Raw genomic sequence first — 20,126 nt, forward strand, 5'->3', positions numbered from 1 at the left:
TTTGCATAGAAGTGAGCTCCTCAATAAAAGCTAACTCATAGCTGATATTTTTATAATTCCTTTGTTTATGTACAACCTTTGAAGGCAGATATTGTGAACCCTATCTTTGCATGATATTGTTATACCCCACTATTTAGGCATCTATATCTTTCATAAACATATTGGCTATCCTTTCCTCATCAATATCTTATTTTTCTGCTCAGGTTTAACGGAATAAGCAGTATACCAACTCTTCAGCTTGGCAGACTTAGAAACTTGAAGACACTCTTTCTGCAAGGTTTCTTTTTTCAAGCCTTCATTTAAACGAAATTTAATGTGATTTCCATGCAATGTTTATCATGGAGTTCTTAAGTATGATGCTATCAAAAGTCTAATTTTAATTTTTTTTTACTTTTTACCCCGTGGCCTAAAAAGACATCATTAAATACTGCGGAATAAATTTTTGTATTTCTGTATTGCTAAAGTATTTCTGTTTTTGCTTTCGTTTATAAAGTATGGAGCAAAGACCAGATTACAGTGAGCTTACTTAAGTGGCGATGTCCCAGTCAATTTCTAATACCTCTAACTGCGACTGCACATTTAGTAGTATTTCTCGAACTTCAAAAATTTTAAAAATAGGGCTTTAAGACGTCATAACTTTAAGACGAAAAATTCTATTGGAGTGTCATTAGTTAAGGTTCCGATCACTAACTCTCAACTACTATAAGGGCTTTTAAGGTAGGAAGATAACAATTTAGTTCTAGCATTTAATTTTGTGCGGAAGCTTGAAATGTCAAGCACTGTTGTTTCCTGTTGGATGTTACTAAGGTGCAAAGCCATGCAAAATATCCTGACATACTTTTTCTTCTCTTACCATGGACTAGTCAATGTCTATCACGGAGCTCATTTTTTATATTTCTTTTACCGGCTTTAGGGAATGATATCACAAAGGTAGATGGCATTGAAGGACTTACAGAACTACGCGAACTGGTCCTTGATAAAAACAAAATAAAGGTAGCACAACTTTTTGTAATCAATTGATAGAAAGCCCATTTTTACTCACTCGTATCCAAGAACCTCACTATATCATGCATTCGATTGGCACCAAAATATCTTCTACATATATTCCGGCTATTTTAGGTGTAACAAGGTGTTTTTATACAGTAAAATCACGGGTTCAGCCATGCCCAGTAGTTGTTTTGTGTGTCAGTTGCTCAATTGTACTCTGCCAGCCAGCAGGTGGTAGAACAAGGTTAACTGAAGGCTGCTCGTGTAGTAAGAAGCCACAATCAGTACATATAATACAGATAATTTATAATGAATAATGAATAGCTATGCTTAGCTTTAGCTCTAGCTATAGACCAAGGACTCCTATCCCCTCTCCTCTCCCCTACTTTAAAAATAGTTTGTTTTGTAAAAATTGCAACCATTTTGAGAACATCAACCTTTGTAACATTTCACTGCAAGCATTAATCTACTATTCATGTTTTCTTCAAAATGTCATTTTTATTATGTATTCAAGTGTGTCCCATTCTCTTTCTGTGTCCATTAAAAATATCGTATCGTCTTGGCTGTTAAATGAATCCAATGTTTTTTCTCTTTTTGTCATACCTTTACGACGTCGCTTTTTATACAAAGTAACCAACATACCTTTGCGAAATCTCGAAGCCACGGCATCTGATAGCAAAGTACCCCTGTGATTGTCACATTCGAGGAAAACTTGCTTTGGGTTGACTAGCAAAAGTTTCAGATTTAAATCTTACGTTCTTATATCTGATATCCTTAGAACTTTGGAGAATATTCTTTCGCAAGCCAATGGAAGCTTACAGAACTGCACTGCGAGGAAAACAGGTGAAAGAAAAACAGATAGGTTGATTTAAACAGTTATAACGATATACCAAAATTCTTTTAAAGTTTCTCCTTAGAAAAATTTATGAAAAAGTGGAATATTTTGCTAAGGTAGACAGAAAAAAGAAAATATTTGTTAAAAGAAAAATCATGGAGTAAGGATTTATTGGGTAAGTTAGCAATGTTACCCTGTGTAATTTGTTACTGTTTATGTCATTCATTCTTTATGTAAAATGTATTTTTGTTTTCTGATCGTTCATCAGACTTTGGTTTTTTAAGAAGAATCGTTGTTTCCTTTTGTTGTTCAAGCATTGGAATAAGTAGCTGATTAATTGTTTTTCAGAGAGATTTGCTTTTTTGGTTGAATATTTGTTTTTAAGACACTTTGTTTTCTGTACAGGCTTCGAGAACTCGCGAATTTGGAGCATCTTTCAAATCTGCAGAGGCTGTTCATCGGTCTTAACAGAATACAGGTAATAATTTATGATTTTGTTATTTCCATGGTTTTTGTAGGCAAGTGTAGCTGGCCAAGGGATGCATTGAGGCTGTGAATACTTCCTTTATTTTAAAGAAGGCAGTGAATTAGAAGCTTAGATTTACAAAAGATTGAATAAGATAAGAAGACTTTGTTGTCGAGACGTGGTGACTATGTTTTCAAATCACAAACTTTCGACGATAACCTGGTTCTTTTAAATGATAGCCTGCAGATATTGATATTCGACATGAAAATAGAGATTAGGGTTTTAAGAGATTTGGAGCAAAAGCTTTTCATAACGTTTGACTAATTTTCCTTGATAATCCACTTATGCCCATATTTTTCCGTATTTAGGAAAGTGCGGAAATTGAGCGACTGGAAAGACTGTCAAATCTCATTGAGCTGTCCGTCATAGGCAACCCAGTAAGTATTCAAGATAGCTACTCGTTTCTTTTTATAGCATATGTGAAAACTTTTGTATAGGTGGTAAACATTTCTTAATTAACAATAAATTACTTTCTACTATCCTTACGAAAAATTTCAAATTGACAGTGACAAATCTTAATAAATTCCAATATGATTTCAACAAACTGCGAAAAAAATCGATGAATTCCAAAACAAATATGTTTATGAATGCAGTGCCGCTTATGACCAGTTACATTTAGCAAATAAGAAACACCGCAATGTGACGAAAATGAACAACATGTTATCATTTATCATTACTTTGATGGACTGTGTTGCTAGGTGCACACAACGGACGGCGATATACAGAGCTGAACCTTTTGTAGTAACTTCGTCAATTATATATGTGTAAATAAAGAAAAGTCCACGATAGCAGTCTGAAAATGATAACATGTGAGTACTTCAGAAGTTAAAAGAGAGAGATGCAGCATTCTGTCAGAAATAGCTACGCTTTACCGTTAAAGCGAAGAAAGATGCCTGTCCCACAGACAAAGGCCCACCTGAAGCATGCTATTTGTGTATATCGTACATAATGAAATGCAGAAATGGAAAAATGTTGCCATAGTATCGCATTTCCACGCAGGTATCTCGTCGCTTGATGCACCGACCGATGCTCGTGTTTCGCCAGCCGAATCTTATCAGCATTGATGGTATGCCGGTTACAAATGAAGAACGAACGAAGGCTGAGCTTTACTTCTTGGAGCAACAGGTAAGCATTTACGAAATGTATGCCAATCTGACAACTTTCTTGGTTACCCAATGTGTGTGTTACTCTCAGGGTTGTATTCCTCGCTTGAGGTATGCTATTGATCAAGCTATTTTTGTATATAAACTGCGCCGCTAGAAGACTGTGGCCTAGAATGGCAAGGCAGAATGGCTAGCCTATTGCTTCTTATTGCCTCTTGGTATGGGGTGAGAAAACTACCCCTTGAGAAAACTACTCCTCGGTAAAATCCGGAGGTTTTGATAGCAAAATGACACCCTAACAGATAAAAGTATTATTAACGATTCAAACAATAAACTGGCACGTAGAAATGTTCTTAATTTTTGCCAATTCTAAGGTTTTTTGCCTTTTTTAACCTGTAATGGGGCTGTTACTGTGGGCTATTTCCTTGTTGATATTCTAAATATTCATATCTTGTGTGTGTTTGACGCTCCATAAATGGTTAAATTTTTTAGTTCTTTTATGACAAAAGCTAATTTTTTTATGAAAATAATTACGTTTATGCTTTATGAATTGTTCATGTTTCAAAACTGAATTGGAGCAAATATTTTCTCATTGATCTCAACTTAAATTCTTACAACTTTCAGCGCAATCTCAACATCGATTCTGTGTAAATTTTGTTGGTTATCTCATTTAATCACTTAGTCTTTTTTTGGTGAAATAATCTTATAGATAATAATTTTTTGACAAATGGATACCATATCTAGCCATGAACTTATATTATCTGTCCCAAACCTGCACATCATTATGATTCTATCTGTGGTTACCTCTTTAGGGCGGCGTTCAACTGTTGCAGACACTAGCTGGCGCTGCTAATGTCTCCCTACCGGGAATCAACGCTGCCTCAACAAAATCAACCGGACAGGTTCCCTTGAAGGTTTGCTATTATGGAATAATGAGCCCTTTCCTGTCAATCACTGTAATTTGGTTTTTGAACCATATCAAGAAAGTAGTAATCAAGGTTCTTCACTGGCCATGTCTCGGTCAATTCGCCACAGATTTAGCTTTTTTCCCTATTTTGAGGTATTGCATTGTGCTCTTTTAGGTTGTGTGAAACCACAAATGCTTGTGATAGAACTTTGTTATGTCGTCACTTAGAAATCATAGAATATTAAAATGCTCTTTTATCTTTGCTTCTTTTTCTACAGGTTACCCAAGTTCAGCTGAGTGGAAATAACCCAGATTTAGCGTATCAGCTCGGGCAGCGAATTTACAGTCTTGACCGATTACAAAACACCACCCCTCCACCCTACCTTGGTAGTGATAATTGTGATTACAGCAAAGGTTGGTCAATTTCCTTGTATCCTAGGTTGAAATTATCCTTTTTTGAGAGGAAATTTCTCTATTCGATGTATGCAAGGTAGTAGGCTACATCTGGGACGGTAGTGTAAAATTGCAAGTATCTGTGGGTCAGTTTTTTTTCTATCAATATTAAAAAGTTAAAACACAAAGGTTTGGTACATTCTACTGTGCCATCCAAAGCAGGAAAGGACACAAGGTCATCTGGTCCCTACTTTGGATGACACTTACAATTTTCATACCTTAGCAAAAAAATAGAATCTAATCCAAGGTAGCTTCATACCAAATATTACAAAACCCTAAATTTTGAGTGGGTTAGTTGGGCTGTTTGCTTTGTTTCATACCATGAGAGTTTTAAAAATTCGCTGAATCCACAGTTTTGCAGGACGCCTACTCTCCCATGCATTTAAATGTATCTTTCTTAGCTAATTGTAGCAAATGTTTTTGGATGCTAATTGCCCAGTTTTCTAATCGTGGTTTACTAAAAGCTTTTCCAAAGGCATTCGCAAGCCATCCAAAAAACGATCTGATGAAAAACATCAATTAAGAATGCTCAATGGTTTCTTTCAAACAAAAATTTCATAGATTCCCCATGACAGCGGCGATTTTATTGTAGAACTTGAAACATCACTCTGTCAGTCATTTTGCACATCTATAGTTTTCTAAATACTCTTTAAAAAGGGTAACCCCCTTCAGATCTTTACAACTTACAGTTGATATGTAGCCAGACGTATTCTTTATAACAGGACAAAAGAGCGGTCGCAGAAACCAGGCAAATGGTAGTCGGAAGTCGGGCGGTCGTCAGGACAACAGTAACCAAGAAAAGTAGGTTGTCAGTTAAATGGGTGGGACGTTGTTTTTGTGCTTTTTCTTTACATCGATGTGTGACCAATTCATGTTGGCTTGTTCTTCCATCTGCTTAATGTGAAAGTCGATACAAAGTGTACCGAAAGACATTTACCGTAATAAGATTATTTTTCAAAGGTTCTGTTGCTGACCTTAAGACCCCGTTTACACTAGAGTGTTTTATCCGGATAAATTTTCATCCGGATAAAAATTTATGCGGATAGGCTCTCCGTCTACACGAGCGAATTTTATCCGTGTAGATATTTATCCGCTTTGCCGTACAAATATTTATCCTGCTACGAAAGCGAATAAATTTTTGTCCGGATAGAAAATTATCCGGCAAAGGGTAGTGTAAACAGTTTTATCCGGATAAATTTTTATACGCATACACAGTGAGGCTATTCTGTTTCATATTGAGGCCATTTAAATATGATAACGAAACGGCGCAAGAGAAAAAATTGGCGCGCTTTTGTTAATATTTCATGTCATTTTTGCTGTTTCCTGAACTATCATGGATGAAAGTCTTCAAAACATCATACTATCTCTGTTTGCATTTTTAAGCTCAGTAGCTGCTGCAGCAAGGCTAAACGCTCAGCTAGTTGCTATATCTGAGAGATCCTATAGAGCTAGCCAACGCAACTTGGAATCAATAGTTGACTATAGCAATTCACGGCTGCAAAGAATAAGCCGTATTCTGAAAGCTTCAAGAAGAAATCGACGACCACGCCGATTCTGGGAAAGACCTTGGAGCAGCAAAGCAGTTTCCTAATCTGTCCATGTGAAGTTCTTATCAGCCTTCTTGCTACTTCCCGTCGATGTATTCTCCGATTTCTTTGGCATTGTCGACTTTATGACAGAAATATCAACGTGCTCACTCTGACATCAATGAAAATTATTTTCGCGCGTTCTTAAATCAAGGGTTGTGCGCATGCCCAATTAAAAAACTCACCATTTAGTTTCACCGTGGGTGACCAAAAACTCACCACGGAGGGGCTAAACGAATAAAATTTTATCCGGTACAACGTAAACGGATAAAAATTTATCCGGATAAAAATTTATCCGGATAAAACACTCTAGTGTAAACGGGGTCTAACAGTTCTTGGAATCAGATATTTTGGAATAGTTGTTTGAAAAATTCAATTGTTATGATTTTGTGAGAACTGCTCGATTTAACACCAGATAATTTTATTACCCTTTTCAGGTCGAGTTCAAAAAGATGACCATGAAAAGAAATCTAATCCTAAAGACGTTTTAACATTTCAATGAGTATAACATTTTATTCTTTTGTAAATATTTTATGTAAGGGTTGTAAACTAATTTATCTGTCCATGGGTTTGGGATGAAATTTATCTATTATAAAAGATAAATATTCTTAAGTGGATTTAATCGTTTTCTCTAAAGATTTTGGCTGGTCGTATTGCGATAAGCCGTTTTTCTGGTCAGAATTGTTTACAATAATTTACCTAATTGGAGTTTTATGCTTTTGCGTGTTCAAGCTTTTTCCAGTCTTGACAAATTTTGAAGTATATCTTGATATGTTAAATTTTAGCGTTAATTTTGTGCGTTGAATTAAAACAATATATTTAGACGTTAAATTTCGACATTATTTTTGGACCTTAAATTTCGACATTATTTCTGGATCCTAAATTTCAACGTTATTTTTGGACGTTAAATTTCGAAGTTTTTTTGGAAGGTCAAATTTCGACCTTTCTTGGGATCTTATGCCTCGTAGTCAAATCAGCGAAAACATCCTAGCCTCGCATTCATGATTTATTGCCCTTCCGATGATATAGAAGTTCTTTATCATTGGCCCTTTCCGTTTTGAGGAAAGACTACTGAAGGTTTTCACGGAGAGAATAATATATGATTTTTCAGTTTATCTAGCCTTTGTTATGTCCTTTGACTAGTCGGATTCATTTTTCACCAAGCTAAACGCTTAAAGTATACTGAACTTGTAGCATAATTAAGCTAGTAAAACATTATAACTTGGTGTTCTTTTTAGGGCAAATGGTAAAAATATTACTTTAATTTTTGGATTAGTACCCTATTTTCTCGAAAAATCAAAATTTGCTTAAGAATCTACCTCAGCCTATTGAATTTGCCTATGGTAATGCGGACGTTAAGTTTGGCAGTATAAGTTGTTATTTAGCTTGTTTAAGCGGTATAACCTGATATTCAAGACAGTGTTGATAATTTCTCTATTCCAAACTTCGCCCGTTCAAACCGCAGGCAGTAAATGTCACTGGCGATTTCGTTACCTCTCATCGTGTCATGAATATTTCATGTTTCATTTTATAAGCGGGTTTCAGTTTTTATGGATGTATACAAACTGAGAAATATTTTCCGCGGGCATTCATAGTGTTGTATTCGTATTAAAAATCAGAATTTGGAGACTCAAATAAGAGTATCTTGAGCAAAGAATCCCGTGAAACTCTAATCAATGTGCTATACCAACGGTAGAGAATATACCGTGAATAAACGCCGTGACCCAATGCTTTCCGAGTCAATACCAACGCAACCTGCCTAAGTTTTTCAGATCGCCAAAGCTCATAGCAGCCGTCACATTTCATAACATGTTTATCAATTCCTTTAAGCTACACGATTAATATTAACATGATATACCGTCAATTCTAAAACCTTCATTGTGATTTACTACATTTAATTGTTAATAGCTGACGAATCTTGCTTTTGTCAGTTTAAGTGTCATGCTTCTCCAGTATCCTGTTTCTGATTCTCCGTGACTTGGCATGAAAAGCATTTGATGTCTTCGTAAACGTTATGGCTTTGACCTGACATAACTTATTACAAAATTAATGTTTTAAACTTGTTGTACGTTTTTGCTTTGACTTGACTTTGATGTCTCAGCACTTTTGTCTTTTACCCTCCTTGCCAGCCATTGTTATGAGGGGCATTTCAACCTGCTAGCATTTTACTACTGATTTGCATTTAACGATTATTGCATATTTTAAATTTTCTGTCTGTAGTCAAATGTCCATTGTCCGGAGGCTTTTTTTTCAGGGCTTTAACCGTAATGTAACTTTTTGTCCCTTTTCCTCACTAAGGGGGTGTCCGCTGTAAGTAGTTGTCCGTCCATGCAGGTTTCACTGTGTTCCATTTTCAACCAAACTCGTCGCTTTTATGCATACTGAATAGCTTTTAAGGAAAGTTTTTCTGTAATCTATACGGGATGTAATATCAAACCCATTGTTCTTAGGCCAATGAATATTCGCGTAGACCAAGACCAGTTCTAGGTTATTGAGAGCAGTATAAGTGAGATTTGTAAATTTTCATAGAGCTGAAGGAAAATAAAGTTAAAAATCCTAAAAAAAAATGCTCTCTTATTGAACATTAATCATTTCGTAATTCTTTTTTTCGTTTTCAAGAGGAGGTGGATATAACTTTGGCTTCTAAGAAGTGGCGATTTGCCATGCTGGTGAATATAGGGGTCACGATTTCGGGTTTAATGTGAAATACAAGACATGCATAAGTGTGAACCGTTTTTTATTTCTAAAAAGGAAAATTTGTGACTTTTTGTTCGTGGGGCCTTACATTTCATAAAAAGTTGCAAGATCCAGCCTGGAATGTGTATACCAATAATTCTGGGTACTTCTCCTTTGTGTGAATATGTCTACTAATAACTAACTATACATACTGTGTAATGAAAATGAGCCCTACAAATGGCACATCCCCGCCCCAATTTACAACGTTACTATCTTTTATCTGTAGAGTAGGCCATTCCAGTGCTCAATACACATTCGTTTGAATTGTGAATTAATATTGATACCGCCTGCATATATTTATGTTCGTAGAATTAATTATGCTAATAATGCATTGGCTTGATGTTTTCTACTTGATTTGTGATTGAATAGCTGTGCATAATTAATATATGGCTCGAATATTCTGCATATGGTGGAAAGAGCAGTGCTGTATAGACGCTATCATCATTTCGTGCTCATTGTCCAGCTCTGGCAGGAAGGCTAATGCTGCAGCTCTTTGCGTAGAGATAAGAATGGAAAAAAACTGGCCTACTGGTATCGTGAACAGCAATTCGTGGTCAAGAATTTATGCAGCCAAACGTGGAATTATGCAAGGAACAGTCTTACAAAGAACCAATTTCAAAAACTGAAAAATACACTTGAATTTTAACTTTATGATCGTTCGCACTTGAATTTCAACTGTATGATCGTTCACGGGTTTTGGAAAGAATCTTCGCGGTTTCACTAACTTGGTTCAATGAACTTTCACATGTTTTAAAATCTTAATAGATTTGCAGTAGATTGCTTTGTTTAGATTTCTAAACTTTATCTGGAACTTTTTCTAGCATTTTGGTGCAGCAATTTACTATGGGTCAAGGAAAGTCGTCTTGTCTTGAATGTTTTGATGTTCCGGATTTTATAGTCGGTATTAAAACCGGTGACACAAAAGGGGCCGGGTTGCATAATGCAGTATACGTTACTTTTATCAACGAGGAGGGAGTGAAGTCGAGAGAAATACATTTGAATGGTTGCTGTGTAACTGTTTTCAAGAAAGGCCGTACGGACGAATTCAACGTCTCGCGATTGTCTGGGTTCGGACAAATAAAGAGCATTATTCTACAGCAGCACGAAGAACAAGGGGATGTAGACTGGTATGTTGATAAAGTGACCATCCGCCATACTCATGATGACGGGAATGGCAAAGTAACAGTGTTTCCAGTGAACCGGTGGATGCGACCCAATAAACCGCTGGCAATCAGTGCGTTCGACAGCTCGTTGCCGCAACACGATGAACACCCGGACCAACGAAAATGCGAGCTCATCAGAAAGCAAGCCGCATATGGATATCACCGGATCAGAGATCTGCCAGCACAGGTGATCCTTTGAAGTAGTTTGTGAATTTCCAAAATTTGATTTAAAAAATCAATGACAAATATACGAAGATTATGAAAATGTTCCGATGCATCAGTGGATAAGTCGGTTAAATTGTATACAGTTGAATGCCGTAAAGTCGTATCCCAAGTAGATCCGGCTTTTACAGAGTCGGACCGATATTCAATTCCCTCTGGATTTTCCTACCTTATTCAAGTCAAAAGTCGTATTCTGTGTATTTCAGGCATTGGCTAAGTCAGATCATTTCCTTACACTTATTGAATGTCCGACTTAAGGGATTCTCCTTCTCGTTACATTACAATCTGCCGGATCCTCAATAGCGTACAGTCAGGTTTCTGTAACATGTCAACATTTGATAAGAAATGCCCTGAGCTGTGGAAATATAAGTTAATTTTGTGTCGGCTGGACTTTTTAGGGTGGGAAAGGGCTAGAGGGTAAGGAGCAGTTGGGGAATTTATATCCAAGCACTGCCAAATAGTAACTCACCGGCATTTTGGGGGCCAGAGCTATCTATTTGCTCAAAAAAGAGACACTAGATATATTGAATGATAATATTGATAAAATCGATCAATTGACGATAATGGAAATACAGTTTTCGTAAGAAAAAGTGCGATTGAATCATTTGAGGGCTAACAGCGAAGTATGGTTACCCAGTAGCCATTACCTTAATAATATTACCTTGCTTTGGGCCATCATAGAATTATTTTCCTTACGAAGCTGTTTTTTGTGCATCTATTTTAGATAAGGATGCTTCCAAGGGAAGAAATCTACAGCAATTTCCACAAGGTAAGAAAGTCACAAATGATTCTTTTAATATTATTTGTCCTTGAGACAAATGTGTACATTATTGAATTAGGTCTACGTACTCAATTCTTGAAGAAGATGCCATGAAAACCTCTATTGCTCGTCGTACATCATGCAACATTTGTTTTTGTGAGAATCCTGGATACTTTTGAATAAAAATTATATTTGTGTTATACATTAACTATATTCTACTTTTTCACAGCTTGACATAAAATCAAAGAAAGCTCACTTTCTCAACTCAAATCGGCAGCTCATAGTTGAACCCATTGCCTGGGAGTCAATCGAGGAATTGCAATGTCTTTTCAAAGAAAAGGGAAAATTATCACGTCCATCCGTAAGTTTTTTAGAATTTCATTAACATTTCCTTCGTTTTAAAGCTGACTTTTCAATCTGTTCTGTTTCAACCTTCTTCTGACCAATCTGTTGTTTATACCAGCATCAGTTCACAACAGCACAATAATTTTATACATGCATTTTCAATGTTGTAAATAGATATTGACATTGCACCAAAGAATTGGAAACCTGGGAGCTTGTCTGCCATGTTTCAGTTATAATTCAAATCATGGCCCAAGATTGCTCAGTTCGATATCTCCAAGTATATGAACAGTAAAATCTCTGTTTGGAGACAGCACGGAAAAGAGGAAGCAGCATTCCTTCCGATACTCCTCAAAGTATGATCATCGGATAATTAGTATAAAGTTTTGCTCACTTTTTGCCATTATCCGATATCTATGCTCTGAGGTGTGCCAGAGGAACATTTTTGAAGTATGCTTTGTTTCCTCTTGTTCGTACTGTCTTCAAATTGCGGCATCAAGACTCATTTCAAATAGGATTATGGAGTTTCTGTCCGTTAATATGAGGTCTCCGTGTTATTTTGGCAAATCGTTGGCTGTGGAATAGAAGGACAAAACTTTGAATATTTGCTATAAAAGGACGTTCAGTAGATGAATGTTCACTTTATTTTCTATGTTTTGTAGCTCTTTGACCAATGCCTATAATTTGAGGCTTTTTCGTTATCATTGATGACGTCATTGCAATTCTCTAGTGTATGGATGCATGGAAGTCAGATATTCACTTTGGTAAACAAAGAATAATCGGATGCAACCCAAAATCTATTCAACTTTGTACTGAGTTACCTGAGAAGTAAGTCTTTTCTTTTACAGCAAAATGTAATCAATCCATATGAAGTTTGCAAAAAAACTACCATAGCTTGAATTCCATCTTGAATTCCTTTCTTCTGATGACTCCTTCTATTGTTTGTTGTGAAATATTCTTGCCCAAATATTGCCGAAACACCTTCTGATATTTTTTATATTGAAATATTGTTGCCCAAATATTGCTTAGATTGCTTCCAATTTACTTCATTTTGAAAAACTGACCTTCAAATATTGCTGACACCCCTTCAAGTCTTTTCCACTGTGAAGTGTTTTTGCGAAGATGATGTTACGATATCTTCAGGCCGTAGCTTTTACTTCAGGCCTTAGCTTACCTGTGACAAACTCTGTTGTCTATTTTAAACTTTAAATAATTATTGGTTGTACGAAGTTTTACTCCAATGTCCTTATTCCAATTTTTTTAATGTCTTGAAACCAAGTTATATGTCTTCATAGACGGAGGATACATTCCAACATTGGGGGAGGGAGGGGTATGTAAGCAAAATAGGAGTACCTTAATGAGCTTCAAATAGGTACTTGATATCTGTTTCTAAAATAGGCGGGTTTTCCCTGTGCCCCCTCCCCCCGATTCCGAAGTTTGTGTGTGTACACATATTAATTCTTATAGTAAAGTTACACTTCTTTGCTCAGGAGGCTAGCCTCTTTGTAAATTATTCATAAGGGAAACGCATAGATGATTTGGCGATGTTGATTAACAATGACTCTTTATTAATTTGTGTTATAGTTTTGGTGCGAATGGTAGTGACCTGGAGCAGTTTCTAGAAGAAAAGACATTTGAGGAAGCAATGGAGAAGAAGAGGATATTCATTGTCAATCACAAAATTCTGGACGGATTGGCCGACATCCAGAACAATAATAAGGTAGGCAAATGTGCATCAAAGATTCGACTTCGATTCTTCGAAGGTATTTGCTTTTAGATGAAACAAGAAGAAAAGTTCTACCACACAGTAAAAGCCAACACAAATGAAAATCGCGTATAAATAAAACTGCAAGCTGACTTTTTCAAAGCTCTGTACCAAGATATAAGAAACTGTTGAGCCTAAGAAACCCATAGTTTCTTGTCCTTGTTTATGAAAGTAAAACGTAAAAAGTAAAATGTATATTAAAGTAAAACAAATGCAAGAAGCAGATTTCCAGATTCACACTAGCTTTCAAATTTCTAAATTAAAAACATTTTTCTGTAAAATTTTTATTTTAATTATGATTAATTTCCAGGCTAGTCCTGTTTTTTTCTTCATCTCAAAAAAAACTTATTTTTTAAAATCTCATCAACCTTTTTTCTTTCAATTTGTTCCTTTTGTATAAAACTGTACCGTCTAATCCGAAATAACGAGTTTCTTTTATTCCGCTTTTTACTGTATTCAAAATCATAATTAATTTTACTAGTAGATCTTCTGAATTCACAAGAAGTGATTAAGTAAAAATGAAGAAAGAGAGGGAGGCAAAAAAAGGTTTCATAGTTGCGGCAGTTGCTGACTTGATCTTTGGAAATCTATTGTATTTATGAGAGAAAGTTTGCTATAGTTGACAAACTTCACACTTTCCTCTATATATCTTTCGATAGTTCTCAATTTTTTTCTTTCTGAAGTCATATAAATTCTAGCCATCATTTCCATTAATTCAATAGTTCTTATTTTAGATACCAAGTCCTATTGCACTTTTCTATTTGAACACAGAAAGCCAGTTTGTCCCAATTGCAATCCAGTTGTATCAGGAAAAATCAGAGAACAACCCGGTAAAGAACAGTACTTTGCTTGCTTGATTTTTATTCTACTGCACGGTTTCTGAAACGGTATAGATAGCAAAGCACAATTGCCTTCAATATTTTTTCAGCTAAGGAATTTATCTATTTCTACAAGGAGTCGAAAGAAGAATTTATTGGAATTTATTTTTTCAGGTTTTCTTTCCAACTGATCAAGAATACGTCTGGCTGGCTGCTAAGATGTGGTTTAATTGTGCCGATTCGGCCTTCCACCGATCCTGCCTGCTCTTTGGTAGGAAATTCCTTTTCTCTTGAATGGCCTTGTAACATATAACTATCTAAATAAGCCCGTGGCACTACAATCTACAAATTTTTCCGACACTCCTCAGAGCATGAGACTCGATTGATGACCAATGATTGCCTAAAAACTCATATCCAAGTGCGGATCGAAAATTACTTGTGAGAAAAGAATACACGCGATCAGGTGGTTCCCGGTTAAGAGATTCTAAGTGAGACGACCATCTTTTTCTTTATGCAGAAGAGCTTCAAATGATTTGTATATACATGCCAGCATACAGAAACTGTTTTTAATGGAACTTCAGAGAATAAACAGAGGATGTTACTAGGCGAACATTTACAAGAAAGATAGATTTTGACTCTCCATTCCTTCTTCACCTCTTCTCTCTCCCCACTCACCTCTTCCTTTTCTTTAACTCTCCTTTCCTCTCCCTATTTTCCCACTCAGTCAATGACTATTTAAAAACTCGATGATGAACTGTCATTTATATTCTGGTCTCGGTTTTCTTATATATCATTTTTTTTAAATTTGCTGATCAACTTAGTCAATCTTTTTATTTCAGCTGGAACTCACATGGTCTTAGAAATGATAGCGATTTCCGTTCACCGCCATCTATCACCATCACATCCGATTTTCCGTTTGCTTGGACCATATCTCCGTTTTGTTCTTTCGATCAACAAGTATGTTACATGTCTAAATATTCCCTTCGATTCGGTTTCCTTCTAAACAATTAATTACAAAGTATCAGGTAATTTTGTTTGATATAAGCATACATTTTTGAAAGTTCAAAAAAGTGTAACAGAACTGGCCTTACCTCCTATTTCCTCCCCCTCCCCCCCTAATCAAAGTTGGAGTTGTAGCCACAGCATCTAAGAGCATTTCAAACAGCTTTACCAAAGAGGGCGAGGGGGTGGGGGAAGTTCTACATATTTTGAATAATTGTAGTGTTTTCGAAGTTCTCCAGTTTTGTCCAGAGTTGTAGTTTCACTGTAGTTTATATCTAAAAGTTTTTATTGTATCGTGTTTGTATTATAAATTAGCTCTGAAAAGAAGTATAATTTTTACATCATTCATAGAAAAACCTAAAAAACTCTCTTGTGTTTAGAGCAGATCACAGAGTTTAGCAAATAATTGTGTAAATCGCTTAGACCGACAGGGCTGCCACTAGCTATTGTGCACCATGGGCGATCCATCTTTTATTTGCCAATCCTACATTGCAAACAATTCCTCGGCTTTGCAATAATTTTTTTTCAAAAAAGGTGTGTCACATCCACCACGCCCCACCGTAGTGACAGCCCTGTAGAGCTAATCTGTATTTCTTGTTTTCTAACTTGTGCATTAGTGTTATCAATTGTGCTCAACACACTATATTCATGGACTTCATGTTTGCTTCTATAACCACTTATCATTTTTAAAAATATCTTTTATCATGACTCTGACCATTCATTTTAATTGCAGTTTTGAAATGAGCTTCCTAACAGCCCCTGGAGGCTGGATGGACTATGCAACTAACATCGGTGTTAATGGGATGAACGAACTGATAAAGCGATAGTAAGTCATTTCAGAAACAAGCTAACTTACTGGTGTTTTGTAGGTTTGATGATGTTTCTGTTTACGAGGCAACCTGATAAGCCTTGACTCTTTAATGCAGAAGGCAAATGCTCCTGAATCTGCCATTTTGTTTGTCTGTAGTGCAGCCATTGTAGTACCAAATTTTAAAAACCATAGGGGTACTTCTTCTTGAATTTTCTTGGAGTAATGGAACTTAGGGCAACCTAGAAATTTCATATTGGAAGACTTTTTAAGAGATACACCAAGTTTTTCTTCGATTAAAATTGAAGAAATTCTTTAGCTCTAGATTCAATACCACTATACCTCTGATTAATCGAATCGCTAAAGCTCGAGCTAGAAGTGGTCCCTTGTCTCTTAATGTCTAATGGCATTCTAAGCGAGTTTCTCCCTTCAAAGCAGAGTTTAGTGTTATCTCAATTTTCTAAGTGCAATAAACAGAAAATCGATCATTGTGATATGGAGTTTTAGGTGAATCAGACAACTGCATGTCACTTTATCTTGAAAGCTTAGTCCATGTAGAAATTCTTATTTTAAAACTCTTTTTACTTCAAGCATGGCAGACTGGCGTTTAGATCTTCACGGATGTCTCCCCAAATTTCTCAAGGAAAATGGCGTAAGTCTATATACCTTGAAAATTTATACATTATTCTGTAAATTCTGATGAATCCTGCTAAGTAAAGCTCTGTTAATGAAGACCTCGAGCAAGCAAAAAACATGAATGCTAAAATTATTTGAAATTAGAATCCTGAAAACTTTGCATTCACTTTCTTTTAATTATTTTCAGTATAATCATTGTTGGTGAAACCAGGTCTGGCTAGTTTAATTTAATTCTACAGTAAAGTGACGCAAGTACCTTTCTTTTCTGAAGGTATCTGACCCTGAAACTATCCCAGAATACCCCTACAGAGACGACGGCCTGCTGCTGCATGAAGTTATGGAGAAATATGTCACAAGCATTGTATATGGAAACTATGGTAGATAACCGTTCTCGTATGGTTGCAATTTCATTGCTAGACTCAATATGAAGCGTCTTTTATCATTTTTATCATTAATTTTATTTTGTTTTTATCATGCGTTGAATGAAAGCTGTTCCACCCTTTTTTCTAGAGAGCAAAGCTAAAAATATTTGCGTAATGAAATATAATCTAAGCTTAATTTAAAGTCACTGACCACCTGTTAAGTGATATTTTTAGACTGAATTTTGATGATAGCCCTATCTTTAAATATCGCATATTTCATTTTCTTAGCAAATCAAACCAGCTTACCTTTAAGCCACAATACCTACCTACTGGACTCAGGAATACACATCCATATATTCTTTATCAAAGTTTTTATTGCAATATTTCCTTTATTGATATGTACAATTTTAATCTTATTGTAGTTTTTTTTATATCTTGGTACATGACCGCTTTCATGTTCTGTAATTTAATGCTTTTAGATGAGCCAGAAAAGTTAGCCAATGATTACGAAATACAAAATTGGGCTGAAGAATTGATTAGTCAAGATGGATGTGGTCTAAAGGTGAAAAGTAACTTTACTTTACTTTGTAATGTAATTTTAAATGTTTCTATGTAGAAACACCTTGGTTTTATGGGGTTTGTAAATGTATTGGGATGAGCCTATTGCTGTCGTGGCAACACCTCAGGGGCTTGTTTGAAAGCGGGGGCCTTTTTCACAAAGATTTCTTTAGGGTGGGCGAATATTCGAGAGGGGGGTCTTATTCGAAGGAGGGGGATTATTTGAGGATTTACGATTAATAGTGTAACAGTTCTACTGTAAGCAAAGCTTTAGTGTTTAATCATAAATAGCAACATTTCTTAGAAAAAGTTCTGTTCAACGTAGGGTGTTCCTGGTGACGGCAAATTCAGCAATACTAGCCAGCTTGTTGAGACGCTGACATCGATCATATTCTTAAGCACAGTTGAAAATGCTGCCGTTAATCTACCAACATACGATGAATGTGCCTTCATACCAAATTATCCCATGGCTCTTCGCGGAGCACCGCCTAATTCCAAGGTATGAGATGTTCTGCAATTTTTACTATATTTTTCGCGATGTCTAAACGTGGTTTAGCCCGTTAAGTGGTTGCAGTTTTTGCAAATGGCCTGGTTGTCGACGGCTTATTCAAAAGCGTCCTATTATATCGAGGGTTTAAAAGTGTCCTGTGATATACTAATAAATATCGGTTAAAAAATACTTTAAAACGAAAAAAAGAACATTGGCCCCACTCATTGTATCCCTGATCAAACCTTCCCCCTCCCCATTGTCTTTACAACTCGACTTCCTTTTCATGTAATTTATCGAAGCATTATCGCTATGAGTAGACTTTTTTAAACAGGAGCCCTTGAGCATGCCCTACATTATCGACTGTTTGCCTATGAAACACACAACTGCAGAGATTATAGTGGTAAATAAGCTTGTCAGTGAGAGGGAGACGAGCGGATTAGCTGACACAAAGTCGCAGTTTCAACATGATCCAATCTCGGTTGCAGCAAAGCACAGGTACGCTTGCCTCCTTTTCATGGTCTTATTTTCAATGTCTCTTCCAGCTAATGTTTGAGAAACATCTTGATGGAGTCATTCCAGCCAAACCTCCATGTTGAAAATTGAATTCCTCGGCTTCTACGATAAACCAAGGCATGAACATGCATCTATCGATACTCAAATGGCTCTTCATTATTTAAAGTTTTGAAAAAATCAATTGCGACAATTTTCCAGTGCTCTATGCAGAGCATTGGGAAATGCTTGAAAAGAGGAGGGGCAACTGTTTATAACAACTGTTTTCTCCAATGGGGGCTTTTCTCAATGTTCTGTGGTTCTGGAAGTTTCTTTCAGTATATTTGCTCCCTCAACGCTATAAACTTTCATTTCAAAGTTAATTTTTGTGAACAATTAAGGTTGTTACACATAATTTTACTAAGCATTCTATTTACAGTTAGATATGGCTCCGTTTTCAACGAGCGAGATCTGCTGAAGTTTACTTTTAGATCAGGTTATGTTTGCAAGTCTTCATTCATTGTTTTTTGCAGATTTTTGGGCTCATTGCGGGAAGTAGCCTCGAGAATTAATATGCACAACAAAAAGAGAAAATGTGGATATGATTACTTGAACCCCGGTATACTGCCTTCTCATACAAATTGACTTAATAAAAATGGAATACCTCATTGAATTTGCATGAAAATTTTAAGCAATTTCTGCTCAATTTAAAGCTAACAAGGACTGTTAGGTAATAGTTTGAAAAATCAAACTAACTAGTTGCCAAATGTTGTGAATTGTCAATCTCTTGTCTCTGCTGCTTGACATTACACATGTTGAATGCGCCTGATTTTAAATTTTCTGTAGAGTTTTTGCCATGATCGCTCATATCCTACCTATACCTGTAGATTTGCCAGGCATTCACCATAGTCAGTATCGAAAACAGTGGGAATAATGACATTGCGTCATCAAACAAACTATTTGATACAGTTTATCAATTGATCTGACGGACAACAGCATTTTGTTTCAAGGAGTATCTTGTTTGACAGAACCATCTTCCTAAATTGTCTTGCTTATACATCTCAACCTGTTACTTTACTGACTCAATTATATTGCAACAAAGACTATAGTTACACCATACAAAGAAATGAAAAGCTTTATTTTGCATGCAGGGTAAACGGCTCTCGTCATAACGATGCGGTTCAGCAGTTTACGTACAATAAACAGAGAAAACAGGAATTTGTACTGAAGGATGTTAGCGTAAAATTCTTTGAGAAATACTTATCGTAAAGGCATTTTACGATGCTGTCAAAAATATCGCTTAAGTTTCTACTCGGATCTTTTTTACATGGAGACCAACTTTGGCGGTTTTTAGTGTACAAACTGCAATTTTTATATTTGACAAAAAAATTCAACCTGTTTTAGAAAAGATTAGTTTTGGAAAATTTTTGGATTTTCGCAACACTATGATAAAATCCCGTCAAAATAGCTGGAATTTTTTCAAAAAAGTAAGACATTCTTTCCAGAACTAACTCCGTTCTTGTTCATTCTGACCATATGGAGGCGAAGTAAAATTGTTTGAGGAAAAATATATTTTTT

General features: G+C 36.0%; 2 protein-coding genes across 3 annotated transcripts in view; both read left to right on the top strand.

Annotated features, from left to right (window-relative positions):
* LOC135689896 (leucine-rich repeat-containing protein 9) overlaps window positions 1-8,456 on the top strand; it is a 32,077-nt gene extending 23,621 nt beyond the window's left edge. For both annotated transcript variants that reach the window (XM_089108715.1, XM_089108716.1), the window contains exons 30-39: window positions 204-277; window positions 914-993; window positions 1,766-1,830; window positions 2,228-2,300; window positions 2,657-2,725; window positions 3,348-3,473; window positions 4,264-4,365; window positions 4,637-4,772; window positions 5,534-5,612; window positions 6,835-8,456. In XM_089108715.1, coding sequence (XP_088964841.1) covers window positions 204-277; window positions 914-993; window positions 1,766-1,830; window positions 2,228-2,300; window positions 2,657-2,725; window positions 3,348-3,473; window positions 4,264-4,365; window positions 4,637-4,772; window positions 5,534-5,612; window positions 6,835-6,853 — 823 coding nt within the window. In that variant the 3' untranslated portion in view covers window positions 6,854-8,456. The remainder of the gene's footprint in view (window positions 1-203; window positions 278-913; window positions 994-1,765; window positions 1,831-2,227; window positions 2,301-2,656; window positions 2,726-3,347; window positions 3,474-4,263; window positions 4,366-4,636; window positions 4,773-5,533; window positions 5,613-6,834) is intronic.
* A 530-nt stretch (window positions 8,457-8,986) lies between these two features.
* On the top strand, window positions 8,987-19,315 carry LOC135689805 (polyunsaturated fatty acid 5-lipoxygenase). The gene is made up of 15 exons (XM_065207157.2): window positions 8,987-10,483; window positions 11,243-11,287; window positions 11,508-11,639; window positions 12,351-12,448; window positions 13,205-13,340; window positions 14,120-14,215; window positions 14,378-14,474; window positions 15,043-15,160; window positions 15,939-16,031; window positions 16,605-16,665; window positions 16,921-17,026; window positions 17,491-17,573; window positions 17,895-18,068; window positions 18,391-18,554; window positions 19,082-19,315. Exons 1-15 carry the CDS (start codon window positions 9,977-9,979, stop codon window positions 19,191-19,193), a joined length of 2,022 nt encoding a protein of 673 aa, XP_065063229.2. The 5' UTR covers window positions 8,987-9,976; the 3' UTR covers window positions 19,194-19,315.
* Window positions 19,316-20,126: the final 811 nt, after the last annotated feature.

This window comes from Rhopilema esculentum, chromosome 5 (assembly GCF_057945365.1).
Source record: "Rhopilema esculentum isolate cy_ngs chromosome 5, ASM5794536v1, whole genome shotgun sequence".
Taxonomy (NCBI): Eukaryota; Metazoa; Cnidaria; class Scyphozoa; order Rhizostomeae; family Rhizostomatidae; genus Rhopilema; species Rhopilema esculentum.

Bases quoted from the DNA above. Each gene is read 5' to 3' on its own strand.
- LOC135689805 (XM_065207157.2), top strand. From the start codon at position 9,977: ATGGGTCAAGGAAAGTCGTCTTGTCTTGAATGTTTTGATGTTCCGGAT. The intron at 10,484-11,242 runs GTGATCCTTTGA...CATCTATTTTAG, and splicing joins TCAGAGATCTGCCAGCACAG to ATAAGGATGCTTCCAAGGGA. The intron at 16,666-16,920 runs GTAAGTCTATAT...TCTTTTCTGAAG, and splicing joins AATTTCTCAAGGAAAATGGC to GTATCTGACCCTGAAACTAT.